Below are 23247 nucleotides of genomic sequence, written 5' to 3'. Positions count from 1 at the left end.
CAGTTCGATAGCACAGTCATAGGGTCTATGCGGAGGAAGTGACTGGGCGCGGGCCTTTTGAAACACCTCAGCTAGGTCATGATAAACAGAGGGCACATTAGTTAAATCAGCTGATTTCAATACCCCAGGAGAGGGCGTTTCAGTGCTTGGAGGCGAGGCTGCTTTAAGGCAGGTCATGTGGCAGTCCTCCCCCCACCCAGTGACACGCCCCTTTAGCCAATCTATGTGAGGGTTGTGCTGTTGTAGCCAAGGATGGCCGAGAACTAGTGGAGTGCGAGTTGCTTTAAACACCAAAAAACAGATTTCTTCAGAATGATTGCCAGAGAGGGTGAGCTCGACAGGCTCCGTCACCAGAGTGATGTCTGGAAGGCGTTGACCTGACAATGCCGTAACACGTAATGCATGAGGCAGGGGCTCCAATAGTAACCCAAGTTGCCGGGCTAACTGACAGTCAATAAAGTTTTGTTCCGCCCCAGAGTCGATTAACACCGATAGGGAGCAGCTCTTAGAGTGAATGGAAAGCGTGGCCGGTAGTGTTAAACGGGGAGGAGCTTCTTCCTGGCTCAGCTCGCCCACCAGTACTCCTACCATCACTGGCGGGCGCGCCCTTTTGCCCGCGAAGGGCAGGTAGCCACAACATGTCCCCTGTGACCACAATAGAGGCACTCACCGGCGGTAATCCGGCGCTGACGCTCCGCCGCGGTGAGATGGGAGCCGCCCAGCTGCATGGGTTCCTCTCCGTCCCCGCTCTCGTGAGTCCGGGAGGGGCCGGCATCCGCCATGGCGCCGGTGCCAGAGACTCCCGCAGCCTCATGGAGGTTGTAGTTCCGCTGCGACCGGCGAGCCCATAACCGCTCATCCACCTTAATGCACAGGGACATTAGCTCATTAAAGGAGGCAGGGAGATCACGCATGATTAGCTCGTCCCTTAATTCTTCTCTGATATTGTTCAGCAACGTGCTCCGTAGCGCCTCCTGATTCCACCCTGCCTCTTCTGCCAGAATCCAGAAGTCGATAGCGTATTCAGACATGCTTCTCCTACCTTGTTTGAAGTTGAGGAGACGGAGAGCAGCGGCCTCTGCCCCGGTGCCTGGGTTAAACACATTCTTAAATTTGGAGAGAAAGTCAGCGTAGGTGATGACAGGATCAGAGTTTAACACAACCTGGGCCCACTTTAGTGCACGGCCCCTCAGAAGTTGAACTAAATAAGTGATCTTCGCCCCATCGTTGCTATGAAAACGCTGCAGCTCGCGAAACGTTAGAGACACCTGAGCCAAAAATCCGGCACATTTGTCAGACTCACCCGAGAATGGTTCCGGTGTGGGTAAAGGTCCGTCAGACGGCGTACCGAGAGAGAGAGAGTGAGAGAGAGAGGGCGAGAGAGCAAACAAACCACAAACATATTGCCCAATAGAGGATTGACCAGCGGGGCACAGGGACCATGACACAAACTGATATATCTGCTCAATAGTACGATGGATTGAATTATTCCTGATAAACAGCATCGTCAGACTGATCCATGTCAGTCGGAGCATTTCCATAGAGAGGCACTTTGCATCAGCAGCACCATGCTCCAGTGCTCTGGGAGAGTTTATAGTCCTGAGAGTTGAACACTGGATGACTGACAGCTGTCCTTCATCACAACAGAAGCCACAGAAATCCTCCTCATCAAAAACATGACTTTGATCTGTGTCCTCATCTGGACTCTCCTCTGCTGCTGCTTCACAGGTAAAGTCCAGAGAATCAAACTCCTCTCCTCTATCAACATCTGTCCCTCTGAGGATACAGAGACAAAAACATAAAGCAGCTTTATGGTTTTGTGGGCTTCATTTCAGAATCCAGAGGACATGTCCTTGTTACTCAGCCTGGAGCAGTGAGTTCTACTGTAGGAGGATCTGTCACCATCAGCTGTACGACAAGTCCAAACGTGTATTACAGCAGTCCAGATCATCGTTTAGCCTGGTACCAACAGAGATATGGAGAAATGGCCAAACGTATTATTCATTATGTAAGCAAAAGAGATCCTGGGACTGTGGGTCGTTTCACAGGCAGTGGATCAAACTCTGACTTCACTCTGACCATCAGTGGAGTCCAGGCTGAAGATGCAGCAGTTTATTACTGTCAGGGTGGTTTCAGTGTAAACAGTCAGTGGGTGTTCACACAGTGAAAAACCGTCATACAAAAACCCTGAGACTGAACTGAAACTCAACTGACGCATTTCAACAAGGAAACACACACACACACACACCCACACACACAAACCTGTCATGCATATCAGCACAGTCAGAATCATCCCACATTTTTACCTGAAGAATGTTCAAATGACATTAAATAAAAACATGAGATGTAGTAACATTAACATTACAAAATCATCTCCATAATCACATCACATTCTGTATTTAGAGGAAACAAGTAGAGAAAATATACAGTGGTTAAAATAAGTACTGAAAATGTCTTCTTTTTTATGAGTATACATATTTCGAAAGGTGATGCTGACATGAAATTCTCACCAGATGTTGGTAACAACCCATCTAATCCACACATGCAAAGAAATCAGTGCTTTATATCCATCAGCTCTGGGGTGGCTGCGAAAGTCCATAAAAAAGGCCAGAAAGGACCACAGGGACAAAGTGGAGTCCAGCTACCACAGCTTTGACACCAGGCCACTGTGGAATGGACTACGCTGCATCACTACGAGAAGGAAAACAAAGACAGGGTTCAGCCCACCGTATCTCTCGCAGACGAGCTTAACAACATCTATGCTTGTTTTGATGCAGAGAACAGAGAGCAGATCCTGTATCCTCAGGAGCACAGGGAGGCTGTAACTCTAACTCTCAAAACAGAAGCTGTGCGATGGCCTTTCAAAAAGGTCAAGCCTCACAAAGCTCCAGGAGCAGAGTGTGTGCAGACCAGCTGGCAGGGGTGTTCACCAACATCTTCAACCTCTCTTTGAGGCAGTCGGTGGTCCCCACATCCCTCAAAACATCCACCATCATTGCTGTTCCTAAGAAATCATTGGTCTCCTGTCTGAATGACTACCGTCCTGTTGCACTGACATCCCTCATCATGAAGTGACTTGAGCCGCTGTTCAAAGGTCAGATCTGTTCCTCCCTCCTTGACACACTGGACCCTCTTCAGTCTGCCAATTGGAGAAACAGAGTCACAGAGGATGCCATCACCCTGACGATGCACACCGCCCTCACTCATCTGGAAAAAGGGAATACATATGCAAGAATGCTCTTCATCGACTACAGCTCAGCTTTAACACCATCATCCCCTCAAACTTGCCTTGAAGCTCGTCGACCTTGGGTGACACCGATCTGCAGATGGATTCTAAACTTCCTCACAAACAGGCCCCAGGTGGTGAGAGTTGGTAAGACACCTCCTCATCACTCATCCTAAACACAGGAACGCCACAGGGTTGTGTGCTTAGCCCCCTCCTTTATTCCCTGTTCACACACGACTGTGTTGCTAAACATAAGTCATCAAGTTTGTGGATGACACAACCATCATAGGCCTCATCACAGGCAATGATGAGACGGCCTATAGAGAGGAGGTGATGGTGCTGTACGAGTGGTGCCTGGAAAATAACCTGACTCTCAACATCAGCAAAACTAGAGAAATGATAGTGGACTACCAGAAACGACCAGTCAGGGAGCACCAGCCCATCCACATCAACGGTGTCAAGGTCGAAAGGGTCAGCAGCTTCAAATTCCTTGGAGTCAACATCACTGAGGATCTCTCCTGGACCCTTCACACAGACACTGCTATCAGGAAAGCTCGCCAGCGACTCTACTTCCTGAGGAGGCTGAGGAAGTTTGGCATGAATGCTAAGATCACCTCAAATTTCTACAGGTGTGCGATGAAGAGCTTGCTGACGAGCTGCATCACAGTTTGGTACGGAAGCTGCTCTGCCAGCAGCCGTAAATCACTACAGAGGGTGAAGGCAGCAGAGCACATCACTGGCTTGAGTCTTCCTGCCATTCAGGACATTTATTTTCAACGGTGCCTCCGCAAAGCTCACAGCATCATCAAGGACCACAGCCACCCAGCACATCAGCTGTTCTCCTTGTTACCATCTGGAAGACATCACAGGAGTCTGTCTGCTCGGACTACAAGACTTAAAAACAGTTTTTACCATCAAGCCATACGACATCTCAACCACAAAACTTAAACACACACACCACATTTCACAGGATGCACTCAGAAGCTGTCCTAGAGTTTCACGAGTACATTGTACACTATGCACGGGTCACTTCACTCTTATTAGGATTTAAAACAAATAAAAAAACTTACTCTGTGCAATACTATACTAACTGCCACTCAGAATTTTGTACTGTTCAGTTTGTACTGCTACTCACTCCTGTCACTTTATCTCATGTGCAATATCCCAATGGCTTCATGATGCCTCCTGTTTGGAGAAATTAAGCGCATGCATTGCTCAGATGTAAATTTTGGCAATTCTTTGACACAAACAGTCTTCAAATCCTGAAAGTTCTCTGGGCCCCTGCTATAAACTCTGACCTTTAGTTCTCTCCATAGATTTTCAGTTGGGTTCAGATAAGCTGTTTGGCTTGGTGACTCTGGCAGCTTCATTTTCTGTCTCAAAAGCCAGTTGAAAGTTTCCTTGGCTGTGTTTGGGATCACTGATTTGCTGAAAACACACCCTTGTTTCATCTTCATCATCCTGGTCGATGACAGCAGATTATTATGAGGAATACCTCGGTACATTTTCCATTCATACTTCCTTTAATTAAATAAAGCGTGTATGTGCCATATGCCGAAAAGGCCAACAACAGGATTTTATCCCCTCCAAACGTCACTTTTGGTATGTTTCTCAGGTGATATGCAGTGCTTTTTGACCTCCAAACATGGTGTGTATTATTGCATCTAAATACGTTTTTGGTCTCCATCCCCCATAGATGTGAAACCAATCATAGGGTAGATTAAGATAATGATATGTTCTGCCACCAACAGAAAAATGGTGAAACTTCTGAAATGCTCATTTTTAATGCCGACACTCAACGTCAGGGATTCCAGCTCGTTTTACAGGCAGTGGATCAGAAACTGACTTTACTTTGATCATCCACATGACTTTATTGATTCTATATTGAAAAATTCAGTAATTTTGTAATTGAAAAGAAAAATACATCATCAGCATCTAGTGAACATTTTTATGTTTGGTCTGCCCCACTGTCATTCTATAAATAAATGACTGTGATCATGTAGCTACTGAAAGAAGTTTTATAGATAGTGCTATCAGCATGAACAGCTCTGATAACAGCCTCGTTTAAAAGATCCAATCCAATTTTATTTATAGAGCACTTTAAAATACCCGGCACAGGACCAAAGTGCTGTACTGAAAATAAGCTAAAAACAATAGAATAACAGAAAACAGCAAAAATAAATAAATAAAACACATAATACATAAAAATTCAAACAGCCCTATATTAAAAAAGAAAACAAGATGAAACAGCATAGAATCAGCTACAAACAACTAAAATAAAATTAAAAATAAAAACCAACATCTCACGTGGTGGCAAAGGTCAGGGTAAAGAGGTGGGTTTTCAGGAGTGTCTTAAAAACAGGTAGTGAAATGGCCTGTCTAATCTTTAAAGGCAGATCGTTCCACAGTCTTGGAGCTGCTACAGCAAAAGCACGATCTCCTCTAATTTTACGCCTGGTCTTGGGTACATTCAGGAGCAGCTGATCAGCTGACCTGAGAGAGCGGGTGGGTGCATAAGGCTGTAGCAGCTCAGAGAGATAAGATGGAGCTAGGCCATGGAGAGCTTTAACAGCAAATGAAAGAATTTTAAAATGAATCCTAAAAGAAATGGATAGCTAGTGAAGTGAAGCTAAAATAGGGGAAATGTGCTCAAACCTTCGAGTGCGAGTTAAAAGACGAGCTGCGGCATTTTGCACCCTCTGTAGATGAGTAATATATAATGGGCTGACCCCTATATAAAGTGCATTACAGTAATCCAGCCGAGTGCTAACAAAGGCGTGGATCACTGTCTCAAAGTGCTGCCGTGAAGGAATTGGCTTTATTGGCTTTATTTTTGCAGCTGCCTGAGCTGAAAGAAGCTCGATTTTACCACTGCCTTAATCTGATTATCAAACTTCAGATCACAGTCCACTTTGACCCCCAGGTTTGTGACAGTTGGCTTAACATACTGGGCCAAGGAATCTAAATACACATTGGGGGTCTCAGTGGGGCTACCAAAAACCATCACCTCTGTCTTTTTATCATTGAATTTTAAAAAGTTAACAGACATCCAAGCCTTAATGTCATCGAGACACTGAAGTAATGGCTGTGTGAGGTATCTGCCTTTTTTCTTTAGAAAAGTCATCAGCATAAAAGTGGAAAGCAATGTTGTGCTTTCTCAGCACAGAACCGAGGAAGCAGATATAAAGAGAAGAGGAGGGGGCCTAGAACTGAGCCCTGTGGGACACCACACAAGAGAGGGGGGGAGGACAACACATGTTCACAGAGACTGACACAGAAAGTTCGCCCCGCCAAGTAGGGCCTGAACCACTCCAGTGCCGTGCCCCTAATGCCCACCCAGTGCTCCAAATGAGAGAGTAAAATGTCATGATCCACTGTATCAAACGCAGCTGTCAAATCTAAAAGCACCAGAACAACACAGTCCACAGCATCAGTAGCTAAAATATGCCATTAAAAACTTTTAAAAGGGCTGATTCAGTGCTATGAAAAGGTTTAAAACCAGATTGGAAAACCTCTAAAACAAAAGATATTTAAAAGAGATCAAAAAGGAGTCATGAAACAAAACATTCAAATAAAAGAAGACAAATTGAAATAAGATGTATTCTGAAGAAAAAACGTAGATTCTTCCTAAATTTATTATGAAATGTCTTTGTTCAGTATTATGATGAATTGGCTGATTCAGTTATAAACAACACCATGAGCCTGATACAGGTCTTTGATGGAGTCAGTCAGATGATTTCCATAGAGAGGCACTTTGCATCAGCAGCACCATGCTCCAGTGCTCTGGGAGAGTTTATAGTCCTGAGAGTTGAACACTGGATGACTGACAGCTGTCCTTCATCACAACAGAAGCCACAGAAATCCTCCTCATCAAAAACATGACTTTGATCTGCGTCCTCATCTGGACTCTCCTCTGCTGCTGCTTCACAGGTAAAGTCCAGAGAATCAAACTCCTCTCCTCTATCAACATCTGTCCCTCTGAAATGAAGCCCACAAAACCATGAAGCTGCTTTATGTTTTTGTCTCTGTATCCTCAGAGTCCAGAGGACAGATCACAGTGACTCAGCCTGGAGCAGTGAGCTCTGCTGTGGGAGGAACTGTGAGCATCAAGTGTAGGACCAGTCAGAATGTTTATAACAACAACTATTTAGCTTGGTACCAACAAAAAGATGGAGGAGTTCCTAAACTGCTCATTTACCTTGCTAGCACTCGATATTCAGGGATTCCAGCTCGTTTTACAGGCAGTGGATCAAAGTCTGACTTCACTCTGACCATCAGTGGAGTCCAGGCTGAAGATGCAGCAGTTTATTACTGTCAGAGTGAACACAATCCTAACAGTCTGTGGGTGTTCACACAGTGAAAAACAGTCGTACAAAAACCTCCCTCAGTCAGACTGAACAGAAACTGAAGTGACTGCTGCAGCTGGAAGATACTGCAGAGACTGATACAGTTCACTGAGGACACACACACACACACACACACACACACACACACACACACACACACACACACACACAGAGTGAAAATGTCATTGTTGCTAAAGGAAAAAAAAGTTGGAAATATATAATTTATTTTTAACAAATCATTTATGACCTTTGACCTCTGCTTCATACCAGCTCAAATAAATCTCAATTTCTAAATATCGATCATTATCAAAAATCATATTTCTGTAAGAAAAAAAATCTAACACTAAATGAACTCACCAAAAGTCAGTGAGTCATAATTATCTGCACAATTTAGCAAATACTTCAAATAGAAACTTTAAGTCCAAATCAGTCAAATGATCAAATTTCCATCTTTTCTTTCTCAGGTTTTTAGATTTTCTCTTTTTTGCTCTTCAACACTGCCATGGTCCAAAGACCTGTTGACTTCCTATTCATGTTTTTGATTATTAATATGATTCGTTTCATTTATTTTCTGTTTTCCAGTCGCATCTCTTCGTCCCTCTGTTCCTTATGTTCTGTCAACCCGTGTCTCAGAGCTATTCTCTGGTTCCCTGTTTTATTTGGATTCTGCGTTCTGTGTGAGTGTATTCGTCATGTCTGATGAGGTTCAGCTGTGTCTGCCTTCTGTGGTGTATTCCCTCGTTACCCTCTGTGTATATTAGTATGTGTTCTAATAATAGCACTGACACATGTTCACATTCCTCAAATTGAGTTATTAATATTTAAACAGGTTATAGTCAAAGGTCAGCTGCCCATCTCAGAGTTAACCAACTCTGACTTTAAACTTAGGAGTTAAAACTGCTTTGTTCCTGAAAGCAGTTGAACAAATTGAGTTGAGATGGAATCTTGAGCTCTCAGTTTGAGAACAGATGAAGGTAAATTTATTGAACTGTTTACCTCGACTTAAGCACTTACCTGTGTACTGAACAGCCCTCGTCAGTGGATCCCAACACCAGTATTTGACAGTAACAATTGAGCCTCAACTTTAATTGGTAAAGAGACACCATGAGAACTGACATTACAATACTTTTATTTTACAAAAGTCAGCGTCTTTCAGTTCAAAGTTTGTTAGGCAGCTATTGCACATTTAAAACAACAACACAAACACAACGCAGCAACAAGAAACTATGCAGTATATTATAACCGAATACTTAAACATGACTGCACAACAACCTTTCAAAAGAACATTTCTAGATGAATTGTTATTTTCCTTCCAATACTTGAAGCATTTTCTGAGCATCACTTTTTGGTGCATGGCTTGTTGCATGCATACCCCACCTGTCTCAACGGGACTATGAATACAACTATATACAGTCACATTTGTAAGAACAAAAAACCTTTATACTAAACACTTTTAAAATGTACAATTTTGAAGAAGCCCAGGAGCAATCCCATTTAAGAACACTTAGAATAACACAACTTCCTCCCAAAAGGCCACAGGTTTCAACCACAGCTTTCCAGCATCAGTTCATGTAAATGCAGCTACAGCTTTCCAAATCCCAGGAATCCTTTTAATGCAGTGTTCATAAGATCTTTAAATTGATCCTCGTATGCAACACGTCTCGGAAGATACAAGGATAAGCTGCACATCGATGCGTATCCCTGACTCCTGATCATAAAAGTCTATGTTGCAGGACCCCAGTGGTGGAAGTAAGTCAGCCCCAGTTATAAAGACCAGCAGCTCTTCAAACGTGTGGTCCACCTCTTGCTCTGTTAAAATACATACAACTAGTAAATAAACCGTAATGTGTAGGTTCATGAATAAAAGATTTATAATCAGTTACACTGACTGTTATGTAGAGCGGTTGCATTAATGACAATTTAGGAGTCAAAAACAGGTTGTTAGGCAAAACTAATATTGCGAAGCATCGTATAATGAAAAAGCAAAGCAATCCTGCCCTCCTAAGACACAGGACATTAATTTTTGTCCTCCGAGTCGGAGACCTGTATGTCAAGGACCCTTGACAGGTATTCATATACCTAAATGCCAAGAGAAAGAAAATATGTGTGTCGTCGTTAGGATAGGGATTTATGTTGGTGTGAGAGACTGTAGCCTACAAGTTCATATTGTTCAATGACAGTTATGACATGTTGTGTTTCAGGTGATTTTACAGAAAAAAAAACACCAAAATAACGTACTGAATACTTTTAACAAAAAAACTCTGTATATTAAATTACTTCTTAAAATACCTACCCCAACACTGATCACGAGAATAGACTCATTCTTATACAGCGCTTTTCTGCTCCACCTGCTCAGTGTTTCATACAACAAACTGCAACATGCTGAAACATTTCATTACACAGCATGCAATGAATTTGCATAAATGTAATGTCTTTAATATCCTGCTTAGTAATGGCAGTGTCTCTCAATTCCCCTTCGCACTTACTCTTTAACATAAACTTTGCTTTACTTCATGTATTCAAAGTGACTTAATTCTACTGACTCATATTGACTACAGATAGCACACTGGTTTCCAATTAGAACCCTGGAAATCATTATTTAGAGTTTAATATTGACATCACCACAAAAGTAAGACAAACACTCGGTCCTTATTTAATATAGATATTTTTTTATTCTTTAAAACTTTAAACAAACTTTAAACTTTAAACAAAGCAATGAAAAATGAGAGAAGAAATTAGATTTTTTTTTTTAAAGCTACAGAGTGCAGACTGAAAGTAAGACCAGCATGAAAGTCACAGTTAGTCAGGTCAGGACTGGGGACACTGGTCTCTCATCAGTGGCTCTGAGACCACAGTGTGGGAGCCCTGGGTGGCCTCACAGGTCACAGAGCCCACCTTCATCCAGTGGTCTGCAGGGAGCCTCAGGGTGCTGCTCCAGCTGTAGAGGCCGTCGTTCTCCTGCACCACGGGGCTCCTGCTCTCCTCCCAGCTGATGCTGCCACTGCCATCCACCTTCCAGGACAGACTCCAGTCTGAGGGGAAGCCCTTGTTGGCCACACACATGACTGTAGCCTTCCCCTGTTTCAGCTCCTCACTGGAGGGACCCAGCACCTTCAGGGCGGGGCGGGCATCACCTAGGAAACACCAATCAGGTTAGAGGACAAGAACCACAATTTGATTTTCTCCGTTAAGAAGTTTCTGTCAGGTGTTTTTTCTGCTCCACCAGTCATTCACTCACACATTGTTTCACTTCCCTGTAAGAAACCTCTCATGCATATCAGCACAGAGAGAATCATCACACAGTTTGAGCTGAAATATGTTCAAACTACACTGGAAATAAAAAAACAAAAAAACGAAACAAAGATGTGTCAACACTTTTAAAAGATGTTAAGCTTCCACATCATCAGTTCTTCATAATAAACAGCTTGTTCTGGATAAGAAAGTCAATACCACTACTTACCTCATGTGTTTTTTTTATTGCTTACATTGTTGTAAATGATATGATACAATAAGAACACCAGAGATCTTTATCTTCACTCTGTGCAGTTTAACTTTTTTCATTGGAAATTGTCCTGAGTGTCTGAATAATCATTTCCAAAGCTGACTTTGTTTCTTAGGACAAAATTTATGAATAAAATAATTAATCAGTTACACAAAAAGTTTCCTAACCTTTCATATTAAATGAAATTAAAGAAAAGAAAAGAAAATTACATTTAAAAAAAAAAAGCTCTAAGGCTGACTTACTTCCAACTTGCAGTCTGGTTCCTCCACCAAAAGTCCACCACAGTGATACAAACTCATTGAGGCGCCGTACAAAAACCTCTGACTGTAGAGAGACACGGCTCTCTGACTCTGTCAGACTGGATTAAAACTAAAAGCTCTCGAGACTTAACCAGATGTATGTATATGTAAAATATCCTCAAGTCCACTCTGATGTTTTATATTGTGTTTAATATTCATTTTAACATTTATTCTGAAGCTAACTTTGTTTCTTCATGAAGATTTATCTAAAAACTATTTTCCTGAGGTTTTTTTAGGCACATTGAACAGAAAAGTTAAGATAATCAAAAGAAAGAAATTTGCTAAAGTAAATGAGGTTTAAGTTTGACTTACTTCCAACTTGCAGTCTGGTTCCTCCACCAAAAGTCCACCACAGTGATACAAACTCATTGAGGCGCCGTACAAAAACCTCTGACTGTAGAGAGACACGGCTCTCTGTTTGACTGAACTAAACCTACAAGCCCTCAAAATACAACTTTACCATCAGAACCAGAAATAATAATGAATAATATGAAACATCCCAGATTTTCAGTGGAAATTGTCCTGAGTGTCTGAATATTCATTTCCAAAGCTGACTTTGTTTCTTAGGACAAAATTTATGAATAAAATAATTAATCAGTTACATAAAAAGTTTCCTAGCCTTTCATATTAAATGAAATTAAAGAAAAGAAAATTACATTAAAAAAAAAAAGCTCTACGGCTGACTTACTTCCAACTTGCAGTCTGGTTCCTCCACCAAAAGTCCACCACAGTGATACAAACTCATTGAGGCGCCGTACAAAAACCTCTGACTGTAGAGAGACACGGCTCTCTGACTCTGAAACAAACAAACTCAACAATATGAATTCTTTAAATCATAATTTCATAACATATTAAAATTATAATTTTTACATAAAAACAACGAAACACAATAAAACTATATTCCAATAATCCAATTTGGTCATTTACATTTTACAACTGTTAAGATACATCACTTTAATGCTTCCACCTTCTTTCTCATAACTCTAAACATTAAATTTAATTTTCAAGCTACAATCACAAAACTTAAAACTCATCAGGTAAATCCTCACAAATGCATCAAAACAGTTTTATGTTCTCTCACAAACACTTAGTGTCTTCAGATCGCGCACAGAACCAGTTAAAATGATAATACTGCTGAGCATCGCACACTACGTCACAAAACAGAGCATGAAGCTCAAGTCTTTCCAGTCTCACAGTTTGTCCTGTTATTCTACAAAACATATAAAATGTCAACCTAAAACAGATGATGATTCTGAGCAGGGCCGTGCAGAGATGCTGGAAGGGACGGGTGCTCAAAGTTCAAAAGGGGCACATGGAACCAGGCTGAATAACAACAACACTGTTGCTGTTGAGGGGTTGCTGCTGCTCCTGCTGCAGATAGTGATGGAGGTCTGTGTTGCTTTGAGACTGTAGACAGTAAAAAGTCCACAGCAGAGATGGTAGCTGATTAAAGAAGTGTTATGAGATGATAATAAAATGCAAAGATTGGTGACAGCGCTCGGAAGCATTAAACCACAAAACTGTGGGAAATGAACTCGGCTCTGCCTGTGAGTCACTCTTCCATCTCCTCATCTCATCTGTCACTCTCCACTTGCTGTACATCTCAGAACAGGGCACACTCTGGTGTTTCATTAATCTATTATTTAATTATCCATACTTAAAAGCTCATGCACCTAATCCAAAATAAAGTAATGATAGAAAAATGTTATAGAACCAAAGCATTGTGTTTATTATTGTTTTTATACTTGAGCACCTCTGCTATACAACAACTGGTACAGGCGTTATTGTTACCTGTTGTGACGGAGTTACACCGTCCCGGGCCGCAGACAGCTGATCTGGGTGCATACATGCACCACCACCATTAGTTTCTACAATTACTGCGCGTCCTTTCGTCGACCGGGCAGATAAACAAAAGGGGTGAGAGGTATATTTTGAGCAGCGCAGAAGGTGGCCAACATATTTTCCCACTTACCTTTAATAAAGCCGGTCGCGGAGACTCGCTGTGATCGCCGATTGTACGGGGGTTATGCAAGCCGATGGTATGGTGTTCTCGGGTTCAAATAGTGGGTTCGCGCGCGCTTGAAAGGTCACGCGAACGGCATTATTTTTTTTGTTTGTTTTTTTGTTGTTGTGAAACACTGTAGGCTGCCTGGAATTGGCCATAAATGTCTGTATATACATATATGTATTGTAGGACTACAGCTGGAAATAAGCTGAGGGGGAAAGATTGTTTGGTAAAAGAAATAATAAAGAGATGACTATTATGCCTAGTGGGAGGGGCCATGGGGTATAAAAGAAGGCTGTCAGGGCCTACCTGGGTTCTTTCAGTGAGATGTTACAGAGAGGGTAACATGCAGACTGTGTTTTGTATATAGATGTTTGTTTTGTGTTGACTTAAGTTAGTTTCCTATTTTCTTTGTAAATAATCTTTTGTGCACCTGGGAGGCCGGCAGAATAAATTATCCACACTGAATGCTTCCTGACTACGCCTGCATTTGTTCGGGAGAAGGTTAGGAGAGGACCCCGCGACATATGGTGTCAGAAGTGGGATTGCTAGTGGGAAGAGGAAAACGCGCCTCCCAGTTAAGCGCACAGGGCTGCGGTCCCAGCAGCATGAGCTTCCAGTGGAGAAGACAGCAGAGGAGCTGGCATGGGACACAGTGCCGGCGTTGTCTTCTTCAGCAGAGGAGGAGGAGGAGGTTTCCGGCAGGATTTTTCCAGAATTGCCTACAGCTTCGACCTCAGCACGTGACCCAAATGGAGAGCTGATTGCGATGATGTGGGACTTCCTGGCGGGACAGCAAAGGAGAGAGGAGGTTTTTTTGACAGAACTCAGGGGGCTGAGGACTGTTTCCCCTCCCAACGCTCAGCTGCATTCAGATTTTGCTGGTCAGCAAAGTCCAGCCCAAGCACCAGCCGGAGCAAGCACCACAGCAGCAACGGCCACGCCAAGCACCGCAACAGCAAGCAGCCCCAGAATGGGTCTGCCTACACCTGCACGTCAAAGAGGATACCGGGATCCCCCAGAGGAGGTTCCCTCTCGTCAGTCACAAGCAGTGACCAACAGCCTCGACCAGTCAGTCTCAGAGTGGATGCGATCTGCTGGGCCAAAAATTCCACCCTATCAGATGGGGGAAGACATTGAGAACTATTTGTTGCGTTTTGAGCGAGTTGCCAAAACCTGGAGATGACCAGAGAGTGAATGGGCCTGTCGTCTGGTTCCACTGCTATTGGGGAAGGTGTTGGAGGCCTACACTGCAATGGATGAAGAAAGAGCCCATCGTTATGAAGATTTAAAAGCGGCGTTGCTAACCAAATTTGACATTTCCCCTGAGACGTATCGGCAGACGTTCCGGTCCAATACAGTTCCACCTGGTGAGAGCCCCACTGAGACCTATTATCGCCTGAAGGGCCTCTATCGGCGCTGGATCCGACCAGAGCAGCATACTAAAGAAGAGATGGGAGAAGCTATCATCTTGGAGCAGTTAATCCGGGTACTTCCAGGGGAGGTGAGGACCTGGGTGAGGGAGCATGAGCCAGCAGATGGACTGACCGCTGCTAAGCTGGTGTCACAGTACTTCAATGTGCGTAAAGGAGCACCACCTGCACGCTCATCTGGGACGCCACAGCAACCACCACTCCCATCATCGGGTCTTCTGAAAAGGGAGAGCAACCCAGAGCCACCAGAAAACCCCAAGGCATCAAACTTACGAGGAGCGGGTAAGGACTTTCTTTGTTATTATTGCCAGCAGCCAGGTCATAAAGCCTCGGTATGCCCTATCTGGAAGGCTAAAGTCACTGGTGCCTGCTATGCACCCTGGCTGGAGATGGAGCCCACAAGGGTCCAGCCAGTGGATGTGCAACGCTATAAAAACGTAAAGGTCAATGGTCTGCAGGCTGCTGCTTTGCTGGACACTGGTAGTTTTATGTCTTTAATTAAGCATAGTTTGGTACCAGTGAACAGTGTGGACTATAGCAGACAGGAAGAAGTTTTATGTGTGCATGGTGATAAACATCCATACCCAAAAGTGGAGGTAACAGTGACTATTAATGAACAGCCATACCTGTTGTCAGTTGGGGTGGTACAGAACTTGCCTGTAGAGGTTATTCTGGGGATGCACTTGTCTGTACTCATGGACTTGCTGCAAGAAAAAGAAGAACAGTGGACAGAGACTGATGTGGGGGATAAGGGGAATGCTAAATTAAACGTGTCTGGCCCAGTGGTCACTAGAGCCCAAATGAAGGCTGGATGCCAACCCTTGCCAGACTTTGACAGTAGTCTGTGCGAGGGTGGCACTAATGGGCCAAGAAACGCCGCCAACGCCGCATTGAGAAGCAGCTATGGTCAAAGGGGCCGGACACTAAGAGCATGAAATGGGATGTACCAGAAAATATCACTTTGTTGCAAAGGGAGGATGAAACGTTGAAAGTTTTCTTTGCTAATGTGACTGAAGGGGGAACTGGGAAATGGGGAGGGAAAGAGAAGTTCATTGTTGACAAAAATGTGTTGTATGCAGTTGACGGTGACCACCAATGGCTTGTGATACCTTCTAGTTGTAGACCCCTCATTATGCAATTAGCACATACCCTCCCCTGGGCAGGTCATCTGGGTCGCCAAAAAACCTCTATGTGAGTTAGCTCACGTTTCTTTTGGCCATCAATGTACACAGACATACAAAAATATTGCCGTACATGCCCTACCTGCCAGAAAACTTGTCCAGCTCGCAAGTCAGACAGGGCCCTGCCACAGCCACTTCCAGTCATCTAAGAGATAAGATAAGATAAGATAAGATAGAACTTTATTAATGCCTCGGGTGGGTTCCTCTGGGAAATTCGACTTCCAAAAAAAGCACAGCAACGACCGAAGTTACAGTTACAGAACTGTTATATATATATACACACACACACACACACACACATATATAAATACAGAGACAAATATAAATAAAATATACAAAGGGGATAAATAGAATAAATAGGAATAAAAAATAAAAATACAAGTGAATTGCACATTTCAAGTATTGAGTCTATTATTGAGTCTATCTCCACCCCCTTCCGTAGGATAGCTATGGACATTGTGGGTCCTCTGGTAAAAAGTAGTCGGGGTCATCAGTACATTTTGGTGGTGTGTGATTATGTGTGATTATGCGACTCGTTTCCCAGAAGCGTTCCCCCTGCGTGCGCTCATGGCACCCAATGTTCTGCGTGCACTGGTACAGCTGTTCTCCCGGGTGGGGATACCAGATGAGATTTTGACCGACCAAGGGACTAACTTTACCTCTAGGTTGATGCAGCTCTTCCACAACCAGCTAGGCATCTCTGCCATCAGGACGTCACCCTACCATACACAGACAGATGGGTTAGTGGAGAGGTTCAACCAAACTCTGAAGAGGATGCTGCAGAAGTTTGTGTCAGACACTGGGAAAGACTGGGACCAGTGGCTACCCTTCCTGCTGTTTGTGTACAGAGAAGTTCCCCAGGCTTCCACTGGTTTCTCACCATTCGAGCTACTCTATGGTTGGGATGTGCAGGGGCCATTGGATCTCTTCCGGAAGGGTTGGGAGTCTCCTGCTTCTGCTCCAAATGATAAAGGAGTGGTGCAATTTGTGCTGGAAATGAGAGATCGGTTGGGGAGATACCAATGAAGAGGCCGAGGTCAACCTGCGAGACGCTCAACGAAGCCAGAAGACCTGGTATGACCAACAGGCCCGGCAACGTGAATTTCAACCTGGTCAAAAGGTGTTGTTACTTCTCCCGTCAGCCAACAGTAAACTTCTGGCGAAATGGCAAGGGCCATACACAGTTCTTCGCAGAATGGGGCCAGTGACCTATGAGATTCATCATCCTGAAAAGAGGAAACCGAAGCAGACTTACCATGTGAATCTCCTGAAAGAATGGGAAGAGCGTTCCCACCAGGCCCCTGCGAAAGCTCTGATGGCAAGAGAAGTGCCAAGAGAAGGGAAGACAGAACCCGAGCAGGGAGCCGATCCGATGTCTCCGGTGCTGACTCATCTTACCCCACAGCAGGCTGCTGAGCTATTCCAAGTCCTTTGGGAGACTCCATCTCTGTGTTCAGTTAACCCCGGCAGGACCACCCTTGTCGAACATGTGATACGCCTAAAGGATGGACATCCCATCCGCCAACGTCCATACCGGGTTCCACAACACCTAGTGGATGAACTGCGACAGGAGGTGGAGAAGATGCTGGAGCTTGGGGTGATAGAGCCGTCCTGCTCAGAGTGGTGTAGCCCGGTGGTCATCATCTTCAAAGATGGCTCCCTACTCATCTGCATTGATTTCCGGAAGCTTAATTCCATTTCAGAGTTTGATGCCTACCCCATGCCTCGAACCGAGGATTTGCTGGAGAAGATCGGAGCGGCCAGGTACATCACCACCTTGGATCTTTGTAAAGGTTACTGGCAAGTGCCACTGGAGGAGTCTTCTCGACCGTACACCGCCTTCAGGACACCTGCCGGCCTGTTCCAGTTCACGATGATGCCATTTGGCCTACATGGGGCACCGGCCACCTTCCAAAGGCTGATGGACAAATTACTACAGGACTTTAATAGACAGTAATATATGATGAGTACATACACATAAAACACACACACACACACACACTGCAGTTATTTATATTTCCTATCACCTTAAATCTTCACTCAAAAGTGTATATACAGATGTATTATACATAAGAGACAAATATTGTTCGTTTAATATGTTGGCATTACTAAATTTGGCTCAATGCTTACATACATGTGTAAAAAGAAAATGTACGAGCTGTGATAACTGTGTCTGATAAAATGAAGAGTAGACTGATATATGAAATATTCCTTTATTGGGTGAGAAAATCAGACCATGTCATAACTGCTGTAAGTCATACAGAATAGATATCAGAGCCTTAAACAGGCTGACGTCTGCTAAATGGGTCAAACTGGGCAGAAAGTCTACAAACACATAACATCCTTATAGAATATGATGTAACACTATAGATCAACTTAGCTCAGAATATATAAAGCATATAAACAATTACAGCAATATGATGCAACAAACACAGCAGCTACTGATCCAAAATACTCAAAGCTTCATAGAACTGAAACCCACATTTATTTTTAGCTCCATTCTGCTGCTGATACAGACTTTAGGTTTCTGAACATTAAACTTGTTGCTGCCTTTCACAGTGTGTAACTTGAAGGCCTGAGTACTTTCTCCCACACTGAAAACACTGGGATGATCACATTATTTGAACATTACCTAATAAGACTGATTCAGCACAGACAGTTATGTTAAACTTTCCTAGCAGTCCTTCACAAACAGGGAACAGTCTGTCTATTCTCTCCATCTGTCAGCAGACAGGGTCAAAAAAATCGGATTTTATGCGCTTTCGCCTGCAGTGTGAACGTAGCCTTAGTTCTGTCCTTGCCATCCTCACTTTTTTTTGTGTGTTTTCACCTGTTGGAATAAAAGCTCACTCGCATCACAGCCTGTGCCTGAATCTTGGGTCCTTCATTCATAACACCATGCAGCTTGACTCAGAAACCGTGACAATAAGAATAAAATGAGACTAAAAAGTAAGTAATAGTAATAAATATAAAATAATGTATTTGTGATGATTCAATTTTTTTGACTATCCACTCCATATCCAGTAGCTCTTTTTCTCTTTTGTGAGTCACTTTTTTGAGGAAATATTTGTTGAAGGACATTATTTTCCAGATGCAGTTTAAAATGTTGTGCTTTTTGAAGTTTTGTATTAGCAAAACTTTTTACACAAGAGTCATAAATGTGTTAAAATAACATAGATAAATTAACAGGTGTTTTACAAGTTGAAACAAACCTACTTTCTCTCCACTAGATGTCATAAATGATTGAATTCTTCAGTTTTCACTGAGGGTAAAACACCCTGTTATGTTGAGGACAGCTCCAGCTGACTCTGTGTGTTTGCATATGTGTCCTGCCTCTCTGCTCACAGCTGTTAAGAGGCCAGTGTTGATCAGTGGCTGTCCAGGCCTTTCAGAGCCACTCACACACCAGCAGCACAATGATGATGTCACTGACTCTACTGCTGGCCACCCTGGGGCTCCTTGTTCAGGGTGAGACTCTCTGTGAAAACTTTGCTTCAGCATGCAGCCAGGTTCACCAGAAATTATCCTCGAATGTTTGGATGTTCATCATCTCAGTAACTCTTCTTCTCTTTTTCATGTTTTCAGGTTCATCAGGAGAACAAGTCCTGACTCAGACTCCTGGATCTCAGTCTGTTGTTCCAGGACAGACTGTCTCTGTCAGATGTAAATCCAGTTCAAGTGTTCACTCAAACCTCCACTGGTACCTTCAAAAGGACGGAGAATCTCCCAAACTCTTAATTTATTCTGCTACCAGCCGTCAGTCTGGCATTTCAGATCGTTTCAGTGGAAGTGGATATGGGACTGACTTCACTCTGACTATCAGCAGAGTTCAGGCTGAAGATGCAGGAGTTTATTACTGTCAGCACTATAACACGTGGCCGTTCACACAGTGATACAACGCCGTACAAAAACCTCCCTCAGCTGAAGAGGAACTGAGAATAAAGAAAAGCGTATCTGAGACAACAGCTGCTTAGAAAATTTTAATTTTTGACAATTAAGTAATGATAACATTTTCCATATTTTTTCTGTGCTTTCTTTTCCTTTATTACCTTATTATCTTAAACTGAGTGAGAAAAAAATTACCTCAAATATTTAGTACATTTTTCCCCTTAAACAATAAAACTGCAGAAGTGTAGAGCTGCCACCCAGGCAGAAGAAAAATAGAGCTATATCACGTTATCATGTGAAAACTTTATTGTTTTGACAATATAATTTTCATGTTTGAACAACATAAAAGCATGTTATTACAGTATACATAATTATCACGTATTGTAGAAATGTAAAAGGTTTTTGTTGTAATGTGATAATTCACGATAGTTCGCGCTGACGTCTATCCCAACGTAGGAAGTGTTAGGAACCGCTGTGTTTCTGGAATATTATATTTTTGTTGCTGCAAGTGGTTTCTATGCAGTTTTTGCAAAGCTATATGTGGAAGGAAACCGTGACCCAGGGTAAGCTAATGGCATTACATGTAAGTACAAATCCTCCGGTTTCATATGCAAAAAAAATATTGCGCTAGCTTACATGGTTGCAGTTCTACCGGGATTTAAAAATAGTTATGCAAAACAGAGCGTGCCCGGTTTTAAAGGGATAACAGAGAACATGTGATTAAAAGAGCTCTCCATGCAGGTGAAATAATCCATCCTTAAACTGCAAAAAAAGAAAAAAAAAATACTGAGAGACTACAGTGTAAGGAGTGACGAAATCAGGAGCTTGGTACACCCTGAGAAAGAACACTGGTGAAAGCAAAATTATCCTTACCACATCATCTAGTGTGTGTCTTAGTACACCTGTGTGCGTGAGCGCACTTGGATTCAAAAGGTTTCTCCATGTGGCTATCTAATGGTAAGTGTGGGGAGCCACAGCCCTGCCCGCCAGGACATGAAGCAGGCATGGACGAGATCCAGGCACCATACATCCAGTACACGAGAGGCCAAGAGGGTCACTGGAGGGGACCACCCTCTAAAAAAGAGCTCAGGAGACCTCCAGCAGCCGGAGCAGACCAAGCCTCCGGGCCCAGAGACCCGAGATCTAAGGGCCCCACAACCCCAGGAAATTTTCTGCTATTTAACTTTTCCAGTTACTTTTGAACACCTAAAATGATGTGATTGTGTTAAAAAATGCTTTAGTGCCTCAAATTTTAATGTAATCTTTATGTTCAACCCACTGAATTAACGCTGAATGTTGTCTCTGTCCAAATATTTATGGCCTTAACTGTACATATGTCTGTATGTACCCTATCTAACCTTTAACAGATGGACGTTTGATGAGAGTTTATATAGTCTGTTGTAGCAAAAACACAAACTGAACTGACTGCTGCAGCTGGAAGCTACTGCAAAGACTAATAGAGTTTAGTGAAGACACACACACACACACACACACACACACACACACACACACACACACACACACACACTTCATTATCATGATTTTAAATATTATGGACCAGGTCCATGAAGCCGATTATAAATGCGATAATTAATAAGAGCAACTTCTCCATGAACGTTATCAAAAATGAGAGTCTGAAAATAAATCATAAAGCAAGAACTTCCCCAGCAGTTGGAAGCTTTCATTTTCAGAAACAATAAAATGCTCAAAATGTCCCTCTTCTCAGATTTTAGAGATTTAAGTTAGTTAATTTTCATTTACAACTCTATAAACTTTATGTGCTGTTGAAGGTGATGAAATACAAACCTGAGGATCAAATACTGAATGGTTTGTTTTTACACACAAAACCTACTTTTAAAGATGACCCGGACTAATAACAAAGACATTTTTTGAGCTCTAACTGAAGATAATTTCCTTTTTTCTTTTGCACACATTCATTCTTTATGGTTGTAATTTGTTGAGAAAGTTCAATTAGGGATCCTCAACTAAGTCTCCACCTGCTTCACCTCTGCCACCGCCAGCTTCTAGACTCTTCTCTGCTTTGTTGCTTCATCAGAGTTTCACTGCCAAATAGTTCATTAATCAAACTTCAGCAAATCTTAATTTAAATGTCATTTAAATGATCTCTGTTTAATCATACAGATGACATCCTTCTCTTTAATTTACTTATTAGGTTTTAGGTCAGATTAAAATATAGATCATGAAACAGCCTTGAGACTATAAATTATGAAGAGCACACAGATAATCTATTGTTTGACCTCTAAATCTTATAGAAAATATTTAATATGTGGATTTAAAAATATATTAAGCTATTTAAACTGCACATTACACCTGACATTTTTTTTGGTCCTTCTAACTAAATTTTACAACATTTTTATTTTTTAATGTGCATTTATTAAACTCACAGAGTCAAAGAACATGTTTTCTCGTTATGTTTTTATTCTTTTAGGAGTTTGAAATATCAGCTTTACAACAGACACAAAAGGATGAAACTAGAGGAGATTGTTGCTCTGATTGTTGTCATTATGAGATGGAAACATGACTGTTTGATGAGTTTATTTTTTAAATCTGCAAACACAAAGAAACAAAGAGACAGAAGAAAATCAACATCAAAGACTCAGTGATTGACATCAGGACTGGGAACACTGGTCTCTCCTCAGTATCTCTGAGACCAGAGACTGGGAGCCCTGGGTGGCCTCACAGGTCACAGAGCCCACCTTCCCCCACTGGTCTGCAGTGAGCCTCAGGGTGCTGCTCCAGCTGTAGAGGCCGTCATTCTGCAGCACTCCAGGAGTCCTGCTCTCCTCCCCTCTGATGCTGCTGCTGCCACTGCTGTCGCTCGTCTTCCAGGACAGACTCCAGTCTGAGGGGAAGCCCTTGTTGGCCACACACATGAGCGTGGCCTTCCCCTGCTCCAGCTCCTTGTTGGAGGGACCCAGCACCTTCAGGGCGGGGCGGGTATCACCTAGGAAACACCAATCAGCTTAGAGGACACGAACCACAATTTGAATTTCTCCGTTAAGAAGTTTCTGTCAGGTGTTTTTTCTGCTCCACCAGTCATTCACTCACACATTGTTTCACTTCCCTTTAAGAAACCTCTCATGCATATCAGCACAGAGAGAATCATCACACAGTTTGAGCTGAAATATGTTCAAACTACACTGGAAATAAAAGAAGCAGATGTGGAAACATTTACAGCAGAAGTTTGGCTTTAAAATGATTAGAAGTCTAAATCATGGACGACTGAAGAAATGAGTGGACACAAGCACAGAGCAGCTACTCATTCATATAGATTTGAAATGTTATTGAACAGCTCACATGATTTCAAACTAAATCTGAAACATCTGACACGATAAAAACATCAGAA

General features: G+C 42.8%; 1 protein-coding gene and 1 gene segment (V, D, J or C); one reads left to right on the top strand and one right to left on the bottom strand.

Moving 5' to 3' along the window:
- Positions 1–14633: 14633 nt before the first annotated feature.
- On the top strand, positions 14634–21416 carry LOC309699087 (zinc finger protein with KRAB and SCAN domains 3-like; the record flags this gene model as incomplete). The annotated part of the gene is made up of 3 exons (XM_082521944.1): positions 14634–15093; positions 19340–19460; positions 19578–21416. 3 exons carry the CDS (start codon positions 14634–14636, stop codon positions 19657–19659), a joined length of 663 nt encoding a protein of 220 aa, XP_082378070.1. The 3' UTR covers positions 19660–21416.
- Positions 21417–22510: 1094 nt separating this feature from the next.
- Positions 22511–22953, bottom strand: LOC309699086 (Ig kappa-b4 chain C region-like). The segment is given in 2 exons: positions 22950–22953; positions 22511–22845 (listed from the first exon to the last, which is right to left on the bottom strand).
- Between the last annotated feature and the right edge of the window lie 294 nt (positions 22954–23247).

This window comes from Aulonocara stuartgranti, assembly GCF_965226115.1.
Source record: "Aulonocara stuartgranti genome assembly, chromosome: 22".
NCBI lineage: Eukaryota > Metazoa > Chordata > Actinopteri > Cichliformes > Cichlidae > Aulonocara > Aulonocara stuartgranti.
Note: the sequence above shows the minus strand (reverse complement) of the source record. Positions and strands in the feature narration are given on the sequence as shown.